Below are 18,059 nucleotides of genomic sequence, written 5' to 3'. Positions count from 1 at the left end.
CTTTCTTTCTTTCTTTCTTTCTTTCTTTCTTTCTTTCTAAATCCAGTAGGATTAATGTTTTCTTCCCCTGCTTCCCTTTTTTTGATAAGATAATTCTGGATAAATTTATTCATTCTATTGTTTTAATACTTTCTAATTGGTTGTTTTGTTTTATCTTTACTAATTCCCTTTGTTCTGCTTTTGCTAGCTTTATTTTGTTTCCTCCCGGTCTCTTAAGTGGGAAACTTACTTTCATTCACTCTTGTTTGTTACTGTATTTCAAGCTATGAATTTTCCTCCGAGTATTGCTTTCATCATATCCCACAAATTCTGATGTATCTTTACATTGTTTTTTCCGGGTAAGGCGTTGAGACCTACCACTGCATAAGGAACACAGATTTTTTAATTATTTGTGTTTTGGAAGATGAGTATAAAAAATTGAAGTCCTTGGGTCTGTTTTTGAAAAATCATTTTATTTTGTCTGTAATTTCAACTGCTTACCCCATTAAAGCTTTTAGTGGCAGTTTTCATAAAACTTTTAATTCAAATGTGGTTTTTTAATTTATTCATTCAAAAACATTTTATTAAGCTCTTAGGAATGTTCCAGGCTTTGGTACTAAGCCATGGGGATGATATAAGACATAGTCCTTGGCATGAAATAACTCACAATCTGGTAAGTGTGACAGCCACATAAACACATGATAGTACTAGCATGGAATATGCACAAAAGAGATATTTCTAGGGAATAACAGAAGTGTCAGAAGGGGTAATACCTAACCCAGCCTGTGTATGGGAGTGAGGAGGCCAAAGCAGCCTTCTTGGAAGAGATTGTATTGAAACTGACTCTTAAAGGTAGGCAAGTGGGTGGCAGAAGAAGGGTGAGGGCAGGTTCCAGAATTAAAGCTAGCCTGTACGTGTGTAGGGNNNNAGTAGGCTGGTTAGCGGTATTGGAGGGTAGGGAATCAGCAGAGAACAGCTAGGATGGAAACTGAAAGAGAAGGCAAAGGCTGATTTAGGGAGAGCTTTCTCTGTGAAGGTACTCCTCTTCATATCCTCGATGATGGGGGTGGGCACAGAGACACTGTTGGCTTTGCCTTTTGGCTTGATCACTCGGGTACCTGGAGGAGGGTGGGTTGGAGGGTGAGGCAGTGTGTCACCCCATTTCCTTCCCGCTCACTGGTGAAGATGCCGAGGAACAGTAAGCTAGCCAGAAGTAAAGAAGCAAAGTACTCTTGACAACCCCCAAATTTTATAATAAAACTTGGAGGTACCCAGAATTTACATTAGAGGCTAAATTGTTATGGATTTGCATGGCTAAGAACAGACCCTTATTTAGCTTGTGATTACTTTCACTACTTCTTTAATGATGTAACTTCCTTTATAGCCTACAACACGTGAGAACTTCAAACTCTCCTTGCCACACGAAGTGGCCACAGTGGCCGCTTCAGAAGTGTTTGTGCCAGCATGCGCACGCTTGAAATAATAATGCTTGAAAGAGATACATGTTCTTCGTGGAGGTTATTCAACAAGTACCCTACAAATCTGAGCAGAGAGCAGGTCAAATTTAGTTCTTCCCCGTGGCACCTGAGAGGCTGGCTGTCCTTTGGGGACGGGGTTCTTTGGAAGTCAATGTGTACACCCCTGAAAGCAGGGTTTTCTGGGAGCATCTTTCGCCTGTGATAGGCAGCGCTGTGGTAGCTGACAGGGCGCTGGAGGAGCGCTTCCGTCTCACTGTCTCTGCCTCACTCAGTGCTGGGAGAGGTGTGCGTGACCACTGCAGCCCTCTGCACGGACGTCGCCCTTTGTGGTTAACTGCTGGTAGTGAGCAGAAGAATGCGGCGAAGGAGCCCGGCTCTGTGGTGAGGAGTGGGAGGCAGCGGCTCAGAGGGAGCACCGGCCCTCTCTGTGCGGGCGAGCGTGAGATTTCAGGACCCAGCTATCATTAGGAGCAGCTCCAGCTCTTCCAGCCTGGGAGTTTAATCAAAGGAATAACAGCAGACCACCCAGGCGAGGGCTCCAAGGCGAGCGAATGTGCTGTGTCAGTCTCTGTTCCCCAGCCAGCCAGTGCCCGGGATGTGGCCAGGCCTCCTGGAAATGTGCTGACAGATACATAGGAGGGAGGAGACACTTTCTGCTTCTCACATTTTTCATGTAGATGGAGAGTGGAAAAGAAAACCATTCCATTTCTTTCATTTTTTGCTCCTTGCCTTGGTACTTTTCTAGAGCGGTTCTAGAGAAGGGCATACACTGAGGCGTAGAATGTTTCGTTTCCACCAGCTCCTCATTTCCTCTCACTCATTCAGATGTGAAGGAATTCTCTATCATTTTTTCTGCCTCAAAAGCTGCCAAGGTGGACCTTGAGTGAATCTTACTTTCAGAATTTCCAGTTTGAAGGTGAAATTGGCAGAGAGGGAGCTGAATTTCTGAAATGACGATGGGTGTTCTCCAGAACTGAGGCGGATGGCACCCAGTTTATCACAAGCTTGGGTGTTTGGGAACTCCCCTCCTTCCTCCTTAGCATGCCCAGACACATTTACATTTATGTTCTGGTTTGGTGGTGGTTTTCCAAGTCTAGCTCCTTTGATTCTATATTCTTTCTGGGTAGAAAAAGTTACACTTTTTTGTATGCTATATATTACTCTTTCCCATTTCTAGAAACAGAAAAGGATAAATGGAAAAAACAGGAGCTCTTGAGTCAGTGAGACCTTGGAGAAGTTACTTAACTTCCCTGTGCCTTAATTTCCTTCTCTGTAAAACGGGGTAATTTTAGTATCGAGACTAATTCTCCTCCTGGATCCCTGTGCCTCCCAGCTCCAGGGCCTCGCTCCAGCTGATCCTGTCTCGTTCCCTAGCTCTTCTGTGTCTCTCAAGGCTTTCAGCCCCCAGTGTTCCTTAGTTCCTTAGCCTACTGTATGGTCTCTTGTTCTGAAATAACCTTTCTTTCACCCTGCCACTCCCTCAAGTTCTTGTCTTTCCTGCACTGCCAAACTTTAAAGTAACATGCCCTTGCTGCCCCAGTGCCCCTGACCCCGTCCCCTTCACAGTGACTCTTGCAGCCTGACCTTGTCTTTTACCACTTTGTCCAGCTCTCTCAGAGTTTGCCAATGACCTTGGAATTGCCAACTTCGGTCACCTATTTTTAATCCTCATTCTCCCTCAGCATGTGGCACTATTATTGACCACCTCCTACCTGAAAACTTTTCTTAGCTTCTCCAACCCTTTAGTGATTCCCCTGGGAGCTCATCCTCCTCTTTCCCCTGAAGACTAGGTTCCATTTGCAACATTTTTTAAAAGCCACTGGCATGTAGACCTCAAATATATAAAACTGGCAACAGTAGGCTCTCCCCGATTAAAGACAGTGGGATGATGCCTGGGTATCCTTTTCTTCCCATTCTTCGTACCTCTCCAGCATAGCTCTGGAGTCAGGGTGCAACACAACTGTTTTTTCCACGTACAGTTTCCCCCTGGGTAAATGTTCTCTTCCCATAGCTCCATCTGGTACTGTTCTGTGGATTTCCTCCACATACGCATCTTTAGTGTGAACCTCTTTGCTGAGTGCCAAGTCCAGACTTCCAGCTGTCAGACATTTCCACCTAACTGTATCACCAGCATCCAAGATACGCAGCGTATTTTAAACATATTTTGAAAATGTTCAAAAAAATATTCAAGACCTCTAAAACCTATTTGTTCGTCTCCGTTTTCTCTGTTGGTATTGGTGACACTGCAGTTGTCCTTGGGATTTAGGTATGGGATTTAGGTAAGATTGACTTATCATTGTCTCTCTTTGCTTCTTCATTCTCTCTACATCCAGGCAGTTGCCAAGTCTGGTTGATTCTGACTCCATAATGTCTCAGATATATCTTCCCTGTTTCACTTTCATGTCAGCTGTCCTGCTTAAGGCCTTAATTGTCTCAACTGGACCTCCGAAACAGTCGTTCTGGCTGGTCTCCTGTTCACCTTAGTGTTTGCTGTAAAGGAATCTTTTTGAATCACAGGTCTGGTGATAAGACTCCTTTGCTCAAGAATCTCGAGGGGGCTTTCTGTTTACCTACAATGTGAAGCCCAAGCTATTAAATGTTATTCAAATCCTTAATTTAGAATCTGGCTCCAGGCTACTTCTCCAGTCTCTCCTCTCCATCATGCGTGTTTTTGTGCAACTCACCCAGGATTTGTTCATCCCCATGCCTTACTGTTTGCTATCTTCTTGTGGGAAATGTTTCCCCTGTCACCATGCCTAACTTCATCCGTCCAGGCTCAACATAGATGCTGTTTAGTTTGCAACCCTCTCGGGAGCTTTCCTGGTGTAACCTGAAACTGGCCCCTGTACTCAGGGCAGGCAGAGACCAAAGAAAGAGGCAGGCCACTCCAGGTTGGTAGGTGGCAGTTTTAATACTAGCAAAGGGAGCTTAAATACGAGGCTTGTCTTGGGCGGCAGCAAGATGAATGGATCCCCACACCTGCCACCAAGTCTTAAAAGTTTATAAAGAGGACCTAACTGGGCTCAGTCATGTATACTGTGCGAGTGTTTTCAGTACATCATCATCTCAAGGCCATGTCCTTAGAGCAGCCTCTGGGAGCGGGAAAGGCAAGTGGAACCCACATTCCAAGGATGGGAGGAGGGGCTGAGGCGCCTCTGAGTGCCCTGGTCCAGCTCATGGGTCAGTCGGCAGCCATGTCTTTCTCCTGGCGTTCCCCAGCAGGTGCCCCTTCACTCGGATGAGTGTCATTTCACGCACCACACTCTCTGTGTCCAGATAGCTGTCTCCTGCCATGGTGAGCTCTTTGGGGCCAGTGTCCTATGCTGCCCCAGAACCTGACTCCTGGGTAATAGTAAATGTGCTTATTCTACTGAACTGTGAGTTACTTAGTTGAGGACGGGGACCCATTTTTCATCGTTTTCCAGCTTTGGTATATGGTAAGCACCCAGTACATTTTTGAATAAAGAAATGAATGAAGAACCCACTACTTTCCGTGCTCCTTTAGCCCCTTATTAGTTTCTCTGCATAGTAAGCCTATGATAGTGATTTTGCATCTCTTCTTTCCTGTTGAGTTAGAATCTGCAATGACACTTCTTTCTGATCCATCACCTAGCACACAGCACCCTTGTACTAGGTAGGCACTTATCACATCCTTGCTAAGTTGAAAAGAATTGCTCTTCTGCGTTTTGCTGGGTTTTATATTCTTTTTTAAAACTCTTGCTCTTTCATGTTTTTCATTGACAGTACCACAGCTGCCCTTTGTCATAAAGCAGCCAACATCAACTGAATGTCTGTTCTGCACCAGGCACTGCACTAAGCACTTTATAGGCATTACCTCTTTAACCCTAGGATGTAGATCATTACTTTTTACTGATGAAGAAAACAGAAGCTGGAAGGATAAGTGAGTGTACTAAGGTCACACAAATGGCAAGTGGCTGAACCAGGACTCAAACCCAAGTGCGTCTGGTGCCATGCTCTTCCCCTCTGTGTTTTCCTGCGTCCTCCTGTGGGAATCAGGACTCTAACCTCTCATCGGCTGCACTTGGCTTCAGAGTGCTAGCCACGGCGGTGCTTGAGCCTGCAAGAGGGAAACGGGGAACTGAACTTGCTGTTTTTGTGATGAGAAAAGCTTCTCTACTCTCCAAAGCAGTTTGAGAGATGTTTGGCTTTGTCTAGATTATCTGTAATTTGCTGAGTAAATGAGTATTTGTTGAGTGAACTCTTCATCAGATTATTTTTTTTTAAAGATTTTATTTATTTGACAGAGACACAGCCAGCAAGAGAGGGAACATAAGCAGGGGGAGTGGGAGAGGAAGAAGCAGGCTCTCCGCTGAGCAGGGAGCCTGATGCAGGGTTCGATCCCAGGACCCTGGGATCACGCCCTGAGCTGAAGGCAGACACTTAACGACTGAGCCACCCAGACGCCCATTCATCAGATTATTTTATGGTGAAATTAATTGATCCTTTGAGCAGGCAAAACTTAGCCTTCTTAATCTGCAGAGATGCAGAAAGAGTAGATTGATTTATTGTGGTGGTGGCAGCCCCCATTGACTCATGAAAACCAAATGTATAAATTGGAAACTCTATCAAGCAATTTGGGTGTTTTGTAAGGTTTCCCGGGAATGTCTCAAATCTTAATCTGGAACTCTTTCTGGATTTTGGAGCACTGAATGTTGATATGCATATGTGTGTTATGTAAATGACAATGTTCAGCAGGGAGGGGATATATGACAAGTGAACTTAGTGCTAATGACTTAGAACTACAGAGATTCCCAGCCTTTCCCAACCCCTTTTAAAATTTAATTAACATTATAACTCATATCTCTTGGTGATCAGAGTGTAAATTTCTGGAGGTTCATTTTTTTGGCATCCAGGAACTGATACAGTAGTTGAGGCTGTGTAAAACATGTTGGTTGGTGTGGCTGAGGATTTAATACATTCTCAGGAAGTGCCCTTGAAAGAATGGTTAAAAAGGTAGCTGCTTAAGGATGATTTTTTTTTAATCTTCTTGATTGAATATATTCTCTAACATTCTCTAGCGATGAAATGATGTAGTAAGTACAGGTCTGACACTTTTGGTTTTCCTTTTCTTTTATCTTGAGTGAAGTGAATGCTGGTCCACTGGTGTTTCCTGTTCAAGGACTGCCTTTAGTTCTACTACATACACTAAAACAAGTCAGGAACGACTTGCCACTGCATTTCCCTATTCCAGATCACTCAGAGCCCCATGGTCAGGGGAATGAAAGTTTCCGGGGCAGGCTCAATTGATCTGGTCATATTCTGATGAGCCTTTGCATATGAATGACACAGAGACCATTGTTCTCAAGATGATATTGGTGTAGTTCTGAGGACATTATGAATGCAGATTTAGACAAATCTTCATATCGTCCTGAGTGATTCTTAACCTTTTCAGAGTCAGAGATCACTTTGAGAGTTGCATGAAGGCTATCTTCTTCTGAAAAAAAAAAAAAAGTGTGCTCAGACTTAGAAATTTGCATTAATTTCCAAGGGTTCATAGACACCCCCCAACTAGGCTCCCTCTTGATGCCCTTTGGACCCATGATCTCCAAGTTAAGAGCCTCTGAAGACTCTAAGGTAGCATATGGCCAGTAATATTGATAATTTGGCCAAAAATGATCGCTCCAAATCTGTGATCACGTTGCTTCACACATTCTGTATATATTTCAGTGATATCCCCCAACTAGGGTGTAACCTCAATGAAAGCAAGGGTTTTTGTTTTGTTTTGTGGGTTTTTTTCATGGTTCTGTGCTCAATCCTGAAAAGAATGCCACAGAGTCGCTGATAAATATTTGTTGGATTATGAAATAATCTTCTGAAGCTCCATCTCTAGACCGCACTTGAACTGTGCCGAGACTGTAAGCCGCATTGGGAGCACTGTGCCACCACTTGGCTCACGTGTTAAGCTACCATTTGGTCTTTCATGTTGAATTCCCAATCTCCATTTTGATAGGTAAGATACATGACATTTGCAAACAGCCTAGTGAACCCGAGGTTCAAGATCTGTTTCACTCAAGATAAAAGAAAAGGAAAACCAAAAGTGCCAGATCCATACTTACTAGACGATTTTCATCACTGGGGAAATACTAGAGAACGTATGCAACCCAATTTCAAATGGAGTGTCAGCCTTTTGCAGTTTCAGTGCCAAGAAGAAAACATACAGTTTAGACATTGTGCAGACAAGGAGCGAAATCTGTATGCAAAGCTCTTATTTCCCATGTTTGAGAACCTTGCCCAAGGCTTCAAGACCAGGCAAAACTCATCTCTAAAATTATGCAGGGCACTACAAGAGCAACACTTACCTCTCTCTAATCACTGATTATTTTATTTCCCATTATTCCAAAGCAGTCCCTCCCTTGTGGTATTTGTAAAAAGAGGTAATTTGGAACCTTTAATTTCCTTTCTGGCCTTCCAGTGACATTAATCACTTTTCCACTCACTGGTGAAACTAACTGCTAGCTAGAGGCTGTGTGTGTGTGTGTTTGGGACTAGATGAGACCCACTTCATTTAGTATATAAATGCTTTTGTGCCTGCTGGGCTAAACTCTGAAGATACAACAATGAATGAGATATGGTAATTTGTGGGTCAAGGTAGGCAAATAAACCTGCAATTATAATACAGTACAAATCATGGCATGAAGCTCTTTCAGCCCTACCACTATGCTTTTTTTTTTTTTTAAAGATTATATTTATTTAGAGAGGAAGAGAGGGAGGGAGAAAGCAGGGGTGGCGGGGAGGGGCAGAGAGAGAGGGAGAAGCAGACTCGTCGCTGAGCAGGGAGCTCAATTCCAGGACCCTGGGGTCACGACCTGAGCTGAAGGCAGACTCTTAACCCACCGAGCCACCCAGGCGCCCCACTACCACTACACTCTTGAAGCAGTTTAATGACAAGGCTTCTTTACAGTTAAGGGAGATTATTTTTAAAAAAATAAATTTGACATTGGCAAGTAAAGTGCAAGGTGGTAGCAACAGGATTTCAGGATCCTGCTGTGCTGAAGTGGTTTGAAGGACCTTCTTAGAGCCAATGATAAAACACCAAATTAAGCTTCTGATCTTTTCGTTTCCATGTTGGGGATAATCCCTGCCTCCTGGCATAGTTATTTGCCAGTTGTATTTTCCCAAGCAGCAATGATAAACTTCAGTACTATGTTAAGAAAGGTAAAAGTCATATGAAAACCCATCAGCCCCAGTCAGCGGAGGGCTACATTGGTAGAAATGGAGAATTCGTGGTCTGCTGTGCGTGGAGAGTGTCTTGTCCTTAACGGACTGATAGCACATGTGTACACAGAGAGAGGCAGGTGGTTTATGATTGATCTGGTGGAAGACTTGAGGGCCTCACATTGGATGCTGGCATCTTATTTTTTTCATTAACCTGTGTCGTCTTTCCAATATCTACTAAAACTACACCATCCTTAAATACCAGTTTGTTTGATTTTGTGGTTCCATGATGGACCTGGAAATTACTGCACACATGGTCATTAAACACTGATTTAGGGAGAACGGTGCCTGGAATCCAGGATTCCATAGTCACTACCTTGAGGTTCAGGAGAAGATGCCCAGAGAGGATCCTGCAGGCTGAAGCCTGCATTACCGTTTTTGGTTCCAAACTCCTGAGTGGAATTCCTAGTTGGTGACTTGGGCTAGAGAGTGTATGATCCAATGTCTTTTTTTGCCCACCAGGCCTCTGGCCTCAGGCCTAGACAAAAGCCATCTAGTCAGACCTTACCCCCCAGGCACACTCCCTAATCCTGATCCTCAGACCATTCTGTTGAAGAGAGGCATGGAAAGATAAATCTAAGAAAAGGTGTATTTGCGATAAGGCCCACTCTCTGACCTTCCCTTCTTAAAATGCCAGGCAGCGCCATCTTGCCTTACCAGCTGCATGGGAAGATACATCCAAAAGAGGGCTGATCCAAGAAGAGACCATGAACAATGAACACATGAACTCAAGAGCTTTTATCGTCAGATTACGAAGCAGGTCTCCAGCTCCAAGGCCCAGCTCTCTTCCTGAGCCTAGGAGGGAAGTGAGAGGAGCCCAGCAATGGTGTATCCTGCATCCCACACTTGGTACTTCTCACCTGACTGCCGTGGCTCTCCACGTCTTAATTTTCCTTAATAGCCCCTTTCACCCCACCCCACAGAAACAGCACTAGATTTCTCTACCTACACCACAATTCTGACATAGCACTACTCTATCAGAACCCTTGCGCAAGCTTACTGTTATATCTTAGGTCAAGAGCAGAATCTTTAGTGTGGCATTCAAGGATCTCCCTGAGCCATTTTTCTTTCTTTTCCTATCTTTTATTGTTCTGAGCTTTAGCCAAATTAGACTGCTTCCTGTTTTTCAGTTATTCTTCCTGCTTATCTGTCTCTGCATTTTTACTTATAATTTTTTGCTCTAGGAACCACCACCACCCTGCCCCCGTCAGAAATCCTCCTCCTATCCTTTTAGGCCCGGCTCAGAGGTCTTCTTGGAATTTCCTTCGCTTTTTCATTAGGGCAGTTATCTCTCTCTAGAGGCCTTAACTATTGCTATCTGTCTAGGTGTCTTGTCTCACTTACTACGTTACCACTTCCCTCATGGCTTGAGGGCAGGGGCCACATTTTAATCTGTGTATCCCTTTAGGATTTTTAAAATTTATTTTAATTCAGTTAATTGATATATAGTATATTATTAGTTTCAGAGGTAGAGTTCGGTGATTCGTCAGTCTTATCTAACACCCAGTGCTCATTACATTCCGTGCCCTCCTTAATGCCCATCACTCAGTTACCCCATCCCCCCACTCCCCTCCCTATACCCTTGGGCTCTTACCTGAGGCCTTGTTTATGGTAGGCAATGCAGTGGAGGTTTATTGGATTATCTCTGAGGTTTGGACTTCTTTTGAGCATTGAGGTGTGCAGCTTTTCTAGAGCGTGCCAACTACAGCTACAGTGATCTAGTTAGGCCTGGCCCTGGATCCTCTTTGGATACCAAAAGGTTATGTATCTGGGTGGGTGGTGGGTATGTTCCGGGAAGCCATCAGGGCAATGCCATCATATTTTAATTATAGCACTGGCAGCAGCACTCCTTTTAGCAAACAGCAGTAACAAGCAGTAATACTTGGGCGGGCCAGCCGCCGGAAATTGGCCTCCCTCTCTGTGTTTCTCCTACCCCCTTTTCAATCCATCACCTGTATTTATTCCCGCAGTAATTTAAACACCTGTCTAGATGGAATGCGTGCAATGTGTCCTTACCCCACACATTCAGATATTTGCTCACCTGCCTTATTCGGAAGGCTGGCTCTAAAATAAACAACGTTTTGGTATTAAAAGAAAAAAATGCACCGAGGTCACTGTGGCAATGGACACGAAGAAGGGAACGGGAGTGGAACCTCTGGGTAAGCTGCTCCAGGAGAGTGGGAGCAGAGGAGGAGGAGGACAGCTAGGGGTGAAGCATCTGCCTAAGGCTTATTAGGCAGCGGTGGGATCCTGTGACTAGATTTTCCCACAGGCAGTCATTCACTTAGCTGACCAGCTCGACAAAGGCAGGGGTGGAAGAATATTCAACAAGCTCATTGTTTTTAGGCTTAAATATCTTGGTTATTTTTTAACGACCACTGTTTCTTAAGGCAGCATTAGAAGTAGACTCAGAATTTTCTGAACCTTGTTCTAAACCTTTTTATCCACCTTTGTATCCTTGGCAAATTGAATGATTATTCGTGTCAACATTTGAGCATCCGGACAACATTGAGAAATAGTAAAATCTTAAATTTCCTGATGGAATTATCTTCTCTACTCCTTCCCCTTGGGTGTTTTATATGTTACTCTTCACAAGATCCCCTGAGCTTTGTGCAGGAGAACCCTTGAATCCCCTTTCCTTTTCCACCGTCTCCTGTAATAAGTCCTTCCTTGACATTAACTTGCACGTGGATTACCTGTGGATCTTGTCAAATGCAGATTTCCTTCCCTGGGGCTGAGACCGGATGGAATTGTTAAATTCAAGGCTCAGTGGGGCAAGGCAGTGGGAGTAACACAGTGCTTAGAAACTACAAGGATGGGAGATTTTGTATCAGGGTGACGCAGAATTGAAACTAGGGGGTGACATGTGACAATTATTTGTTCTTTTTTTTTTTTTTTTTTAAAGATTTTTATTTATTTATTTGACAGAGATAGAGACAGCCAGCGAGAGAGGGAACACAAGCAGGGGAAGTGGGAGAGGAAGAAGCAGGCTCATAGCAGAGGAGCCTGATGTGGGGCTCGATCCCAGAACGCTGGCATCACGCCCTGAGCCAAAGGCAGACGCTTAACCGCTGCGCCACCCAGGCGCCCCCAATTATTTGTTCTTGGGCAAGTTATTTTGCCTCTCAACCCCAATTTCCCCATCTATAAATGAGGGCAATAGTTCTACCTAACAGAGTTATCTTGAAGATTAAATGAGTTTATATATAAACACACACACACACACACACACAGAACAATGCCTGGCAAAAATTAAGTGCTCCTTAAATTGAGCTATCATTAGTGCTAATAATATGACTTTGTTGTTACTGTTAGTTACTGTAGTGAACCTGAAAGGTTTTGTATTTTTATAAAAATTAAATAAGATAGAATGTTTTAGAGGTCCAAACACAGCCTTACACAGTTCTTATAGATGTGTACTATTTCTCACACATAAAGATGTTAATATCCATTATCAGCAAGGTATGTTTTTTGTGTCACAGTTTCAGAAATTTAAATGGGTTTTAAACTATCCCACCTGTCTCCCAGACTGTTGTGACCAATGGCATGAATTCATGAATTGGCCAGCCTAGATTTAGTAGCAGAGACTCTGGTTATTGACCCGGAGAAGCCACCTGGCCCAGTGGCTACAATCTCCACTTCATAGCCTAATATTCCTAACAAAAAATGATGAGCTATCTCTTTTCTTACTGGTGCTGTGTCTTTATGTGCTGTAATTCTGTCCTTTAAAATTCTTTACCGTGAAATGTTCATCATTATTGAAAATCAGATATATGTATGCCATTTTCCACTTTCTCTTCATCTAATGAAACTTGGTTTACCTGGAGAAATATAGATGGCCAGAGAAGCAGATGCAGCCTGGTGACAGCCATATTCATCATCCTTCTGTCCTGTTAGGGAGGACCCTCCAGCTGTGAAGCCTAACTGGCTTATAGAGTTTAAGGCCTGGCCCAATGCTGGGAGATTTACCCTGCCCTTAGATCTTCCCTAGTCAAGGCAAGGTGCTTCTAGGGCCACAGTTGATGCTTGGGTCCATTTTAGTTCAGTGGCTCCTTCTGCCATCCTGGAAAAAAACTGGGAAACTGAAAGGAAGAACCAGAGGCTTTCTTAAGTCATTTAATCTAGAAATGATTTGCTTGGGCCAAACTCTAGCAAGGCATAAGTCTGTACACATAAGATTCAGCCAGATCTGGTTGAGGCTTCAGAGCCTTCAGAGCTGTGTGGCTATCACGACTGTATTAGGTGATCCAGATTATAGAGCATTTTCATCATCACAATACATTCTGTCGGACTGTACTGTTCTAGAACAGGGGTTGAAAATAGTTTCATCTCCTCTGTCACTTCTGATTGATTGGCAGTGGCTGTCTGGAGGACTGTGTAAAGAAGATTCTGAGGCCACATCTAAGTGAGTCCTAAATTGTTTGAGAATTTACTAGCAACGTACGTCCTAGGAAGACTGAGCTGGGTGGGTGGGGGTAGTTGTGGCATAGGTCCTGGGTGTCTTCTAGACAAAGCCACAAAATAAGAATAGAATATTTAAAATAGAGGGTCAGTTGTTATTATTTAAGGAGACAGGTTATATTTTTAGCAGGAATCCTTTGGAAAGAAAGATGAGAAGCTTTAAGAGTTTTGTTATTCTTTATATAAATCTCTCATTTAAGTAGTGGTCCCTTTGCTGTTTTCAAAATAAATTAACAATGATGCTTTGCTTTTGTGTAAAAAGAAATCACGATAGCTACCGTTTTTTGGTTTATCCATGAAATAAGGAATTGATATTACATGTAAAAACAAAACCCACCAGGAATCTAAAATTAGTTTCGTGTTCCTGCTACCTTTTACTGTACCTGCTAAGAAACAGAACTGATTGAGGATGGCTTTTCCCCCCACTTCCTTAATATGCTCTGGTGAAGGATATTAACATGCATGTTGTTAACAAATAGGGAATAAAATTTAAGGCAAAGAAGGAAAAGCTGGTATAGTTTGGTATAATCAATTCCTGGGTAGTCACTGTTGTCAGAATTTGAGGTATCTAATTATATTTTCAAAAACCACTAATAATTAAGGATAATTGAGGATAACTGGGACTGTTTCCTACTAGTTTTAAAACTAGAAAATGGATTTTATTTTTTTTTTTAAGATTTTTTTTATTTGTCAGAGAAAGAGAGAGAGAGAGAGAAAGCACAAGCAGAGGGAGAAGCAGGCTCCCTGGTAAGCAAGGAGCCCGATGTGGGACTTGATCCCAGGACTCTGGGATCATGACCTGAGTCAAAGGCAGATGCTTAGCCAACTGAGCCACCTAGGCGTCCCTAGAAAATGGATTTTAAAACAAGAGTACCAGTTCTGCAACTGTTATGTAACCTTGAGCAAATCAATTACTATAAACCCTCTGAGCCTTGGTTTCTCCATTTCTAAAAGCGAGTATAACAGTATCTGCTTCCATGAGTAATGGGTAAGGAGTGAGATATAAAACCTCACTTATGGGGCGCCTGGGTGGCTCAGTTGTTAAGCGTCTGCCTTCGGCTCAGGGCGTGATCCCGGTGTTCTGGGATCGAGCCCCACGTCGGGCTCTTCCGCTGGGAGCCTGCTTCTTCCTCTCCCACTCCCCCTGCTTGTGTTCCCTCTCTCTCTGGCTGTCTCTCTCTCTGTCAAATGAATAAATAAAATCTTATAAAAAAAAAAAAACCTCCCTTATAAGTGCTTGACATTACTACTGCAAGGGCTCAAATGTTAAACCATGTTATTTGGGAAAAGTATCCCACATGCACTTGGAGGAGAACATTCCCTGTTCTCATCTTGGCCCTGCACTTGGTAGGTATTTTTAGTGCAATTGTGAGTTTTGTGCAATTGCTTACCCTTTGAGTTATCTAGTTTTAGTTTCCTCTTTTGTAAAATGGAGGTAACAGCAGAGCCTGCTTCAGAGGGCTTGCTCAAGATTACACGAGATAAGTGTACATCAAGACCAAGGACATCTGATACGTGGCACGTGGTGAACATTCAGTAACTTAGCTCTTATGATGAAAATGCTGATGTTTAAAATAGGGGTGGCCTTGCCAAAAGAGAGGAGATTCAACAAATCTGATATTTCTTTTCCTTCCCATTCACTAATCTCTAAGCTATACAGTTTATACTAAATATGGTAAAGTGTGTACATTTTGTTTATTTTATTGCTGTTCCACTATAAATTATTAATAAGCCTCTTTTATTAGGGTTTTGGCACATTGACAGAGGCAGTAATTGGAGAAGCTGTTAGTTATCATAAAGACCTTTCTCACTCTGTAGTGTTTTTATAAGCTGCAAGCTCATGTCTAATTTGAAAGGCCTGATGTTTAAGGCCAGGGAGCAGGGCAGGAAGGAAGAAGGCTCGGTGTGGGGCAGGAGTGAATTCAGTCCTACGGGGAGCGGTTTGCCTGTCTGACCTCTGTTGTCCCTGCAGGAGGAAGGCAAGGCTCTTCAAAGACTCCAGGGACCAGAGAATGCTACCATGACCTGCCCCGGTATCTTCCCTCCCCACCCTTTCTTTAGTCCCTGTGCGTCTTCTACCCCTGAAAGCAGCAGAAGGGAGTCAGAAATGATAAGCCAAGGTTGGCTTCTGTGGCTTCTTCTACAGACGGGCCTGCACTGGAGGGCGCAGCCCCAGTATCCTATAGCCCAGCCTCCACAAGCTCCAGGAACTATGGAAAATGCTTTCTTCCCCAGAAGAATATTTGAGTCTTTTGGCGTGAAGACCTAGTCCTGGGCTGTTTTCACGTACTGAGTCTTCTACTTACGGATTGCCAAAAATGGTTTATGTTTCTTTCAGAATTTTTAGGTGAGGGGCGCCTGGGTGGCTCAGTCGGTTAAGCATCTGGCTTTTGCTCAGGTCATGATCTCAGGGTCCTGGGATCAAGCCCTGAGTCAGGCTCCCTGCTCAGTGGGGGGTCTGCTTCTCCCTCTCCCTCTGCCCCTCCCCCTGCTCTGCTCATGCTTGCTCTCTCACTCTCTCACAAATAAATAAATAAACTAAAAAAAAAAAAAAAGAATTTTCAGATGAAAAAAACATAACAACACTCCAGAATTCTATTTGGAAATGTCAAAAGTACTAGGTTCTTAGGACATTTTTCTAGGAGAACACTTTTCCTGGAATGTCCATCTCCTTGTGCCACTTGTCTCTGGCATCTCACACCCAGCACCCTGCATTCGGCTCTGTGCCCTCCCTCTCTTCAGCATCCTCTCCGTGTGCAAGTGATTTTGAAATGTTCTTCCAACCATCCTTTCTTTTCTGACTTCATTCTCATTGCACAGGTTTTAAGCTCACCTAGCATCTGTAGTTCTCGTAATAACTTACATTTTCTTTTTTGGATGGTGAAAGTGATCCAGGCCCTTCACGAGTATGTGTGTGTGTGTGTGCGTGTGTTGAAGGAAATTTGGATCTGCTTTCTGTTGTTTCATAGGGTGATTTTTTTTTTTTTTTTGCTTTAACTTGAGGTATCAGCATGGTCTATATCTTTAAGAATTCTACGAAAAATTGTGACGAATACATAATATTCCCTCATATGGACAGAGCAGAATTTACTTAGCACCACTAGCCATTTTGATCTTCCCGTTTTCCAATATTAAAATCAATGCATGTTTTCAAAATCTGTTCACAGTATAGTGTCATGAGTAAGAAGATGGGCTTTGGAGTTCCAAAGACCGTGGTCCAGATTCTAGTTCGGCCATTTGTTTCTAGGCCTCAGTTTCCTTCTTTGTAAATGGGGATTATAATGGTACTTACCAACAGAATTATGACTGTTTAAAATAGGATGTATATAATGTACTCATTTACATAGAGCTTCACACATTGTAAGTTCTGCTAAATAGTAACTGCAATTATAATAGTCACCATCATTAATCATGGGCAATTCGTTTTAGTGCAGTTGCTAGAATTTAAATGGTAGTACAAATACTTTGATACCTTTAATAATATATTGCTAAATTCTGGAAAGATCCTACCAATTTATAGTCACATAAATAGTATAAGTATGCATCTAATATCACCCCTTGTCATTATTAGGTAGTATATTTTTTATTATTGTATATCCATGTGTACACAAAAATGTTATCTTATAATTTACATTTCTTTGATTGCCAGTGGAAATGACTGGTTTTAAATGTTTAGTTGGCTAATTATATTCCTTATTTGTAAATCGTGTATTGGGGTACATGTCCATTTTTCTTTTGCCTGTGCATCTTTTTTCTAAATCAGTGAGTTATTTGTATGTCATAAGAATTATTATGATTATTTTTATGCATAACTAAAATTTATTGCGCATTTGGAACTTGCAGATGAGGAAACAAGGGCCAGAGAGGCTAAGTAGTTTGCCCAGTGTTTCAGACCCTTGCCTGGCACAGAGTAAATGTGCATTGAACTGTTGCTGTCTTTGTTACTAATTGTTGTATTTCACAGCACCTGACGCAGTCCAGCACTTTGCACATAGTAGGGGCAGAATGCATACGTGGTAACTTACGTTGACACCAGCCACCCTCCCTTCTCCTCTTTGGTCTGCACAGAAGCCAGCCTTTAATGGGTGTCATGGTCACAGCCCCTGTTTTAGCTCAGATGAATCAGCATCTCCTGAACTTGACTTGATTTTCTCCATCTGTTTTTAATGATACTTTTCTAAATCGCTGTAAAATCAGGTTATTTCCCCTCACTTCATTTCTAGGTAACAAACCTGAATTTGGCAAGTGGCGTCATAAACAGAAGCAGTGCTTCAACCCCCCCTACCCTTCGGCCTGTGATCAGTCCTAGTGGCCCGACATGGTCAATACAGTCAGACCCCCAAGCTCCTGAGAGCCGCTCCACCCCTCCTGGAAGCAGGTACGTGAAGGGTCGTGGAGCCAGCATTTGGGTCACAGAGACAGCCTGGGTCCGAAGAGAGCCATTCCCACCTTGCACTCCCTGCACTGACGCCCGGGAGACAGGTGCCTTTCCACCTGTCCCAGTACTCTGGCATTTGAGTAGAGGGCCTCATTTTACTTGTAAGACAATTTGCAGGCAAATCAAAGGCGAAAGAAATTTCTGATACAATTCAGTAAGCGAAAGGTGAAAGAGGAAGAATTCATACTGTGTTCAATCCTTGTCTGTAGTCCACATTTTCATGTTTTGACTTTTGACATTTTCTCCTTGTCTCCTCATTCTTGTTTATACCTTGTACTACATTGCATTTCAGTAACTTTGGACTCTTCTTTTGGAAGGGCATATTTGTTTTTTATGTTTTCATCTAGGCTGTATAATTAAACAGCCTCCCTGGACAGTGCTCATTTGGGAAGTGGGAGGGAAATTTCCTTTATGTAGTTGAGTCAAGTGGCAGAGGATAAAATCCAAATAGATTCTGGCCATAAAGT

The 18,059-nt window shown here is 43.0% G+C and overlaps 1 protein-coding gene across 15 annotated transcripts in view; it reads left to right on the top strand.

The window, feature by feature from the left end:
• Positions 1 to 18,059, top strand: part of TTLL5 (tubulin tyrosine ligase like 5) — a 278,708-nt gene that overhangs the window by 125,704 nt on the left and 134,945 nt on the right. For all 15 annotated transcript variants that reach the window (XM_040641619.1, XM_040641627.1, XM_040641626.1 and 12 more), the window contains one exon: positions 17,378 to 17,532. In XM_040641619.1, the coding sequence (XP_040497553.1) occupies positions 17,378 to 17,532 (155 nt within the window). The remainder of the gene's footprint in view (positions 1 to 17,377; positions 17,533 to 18,059) is intronic.

This window comes from Ursus maritimus, unplaced genomic scaffold (genome assembly GCF_017311325.1).
Source record: "Ursus maritimus isolate PB19 unplaced genomic scaffold, ASM1731132v1 scaffold_25, whole genome shotgun sequence".
Classification (NCBI taxonomy): domain Eukaryota; kingdom Metazoa; phylum Chordata; class Mammalia; order Carnivora; family Ursidae; genus Ursus; species Ursus maritimus.
The sequence above is the reverse complement of the archived record's forward strand: the minus strand, read 5'-3'. Positions and strand labels throughout refer to the sequence as shown.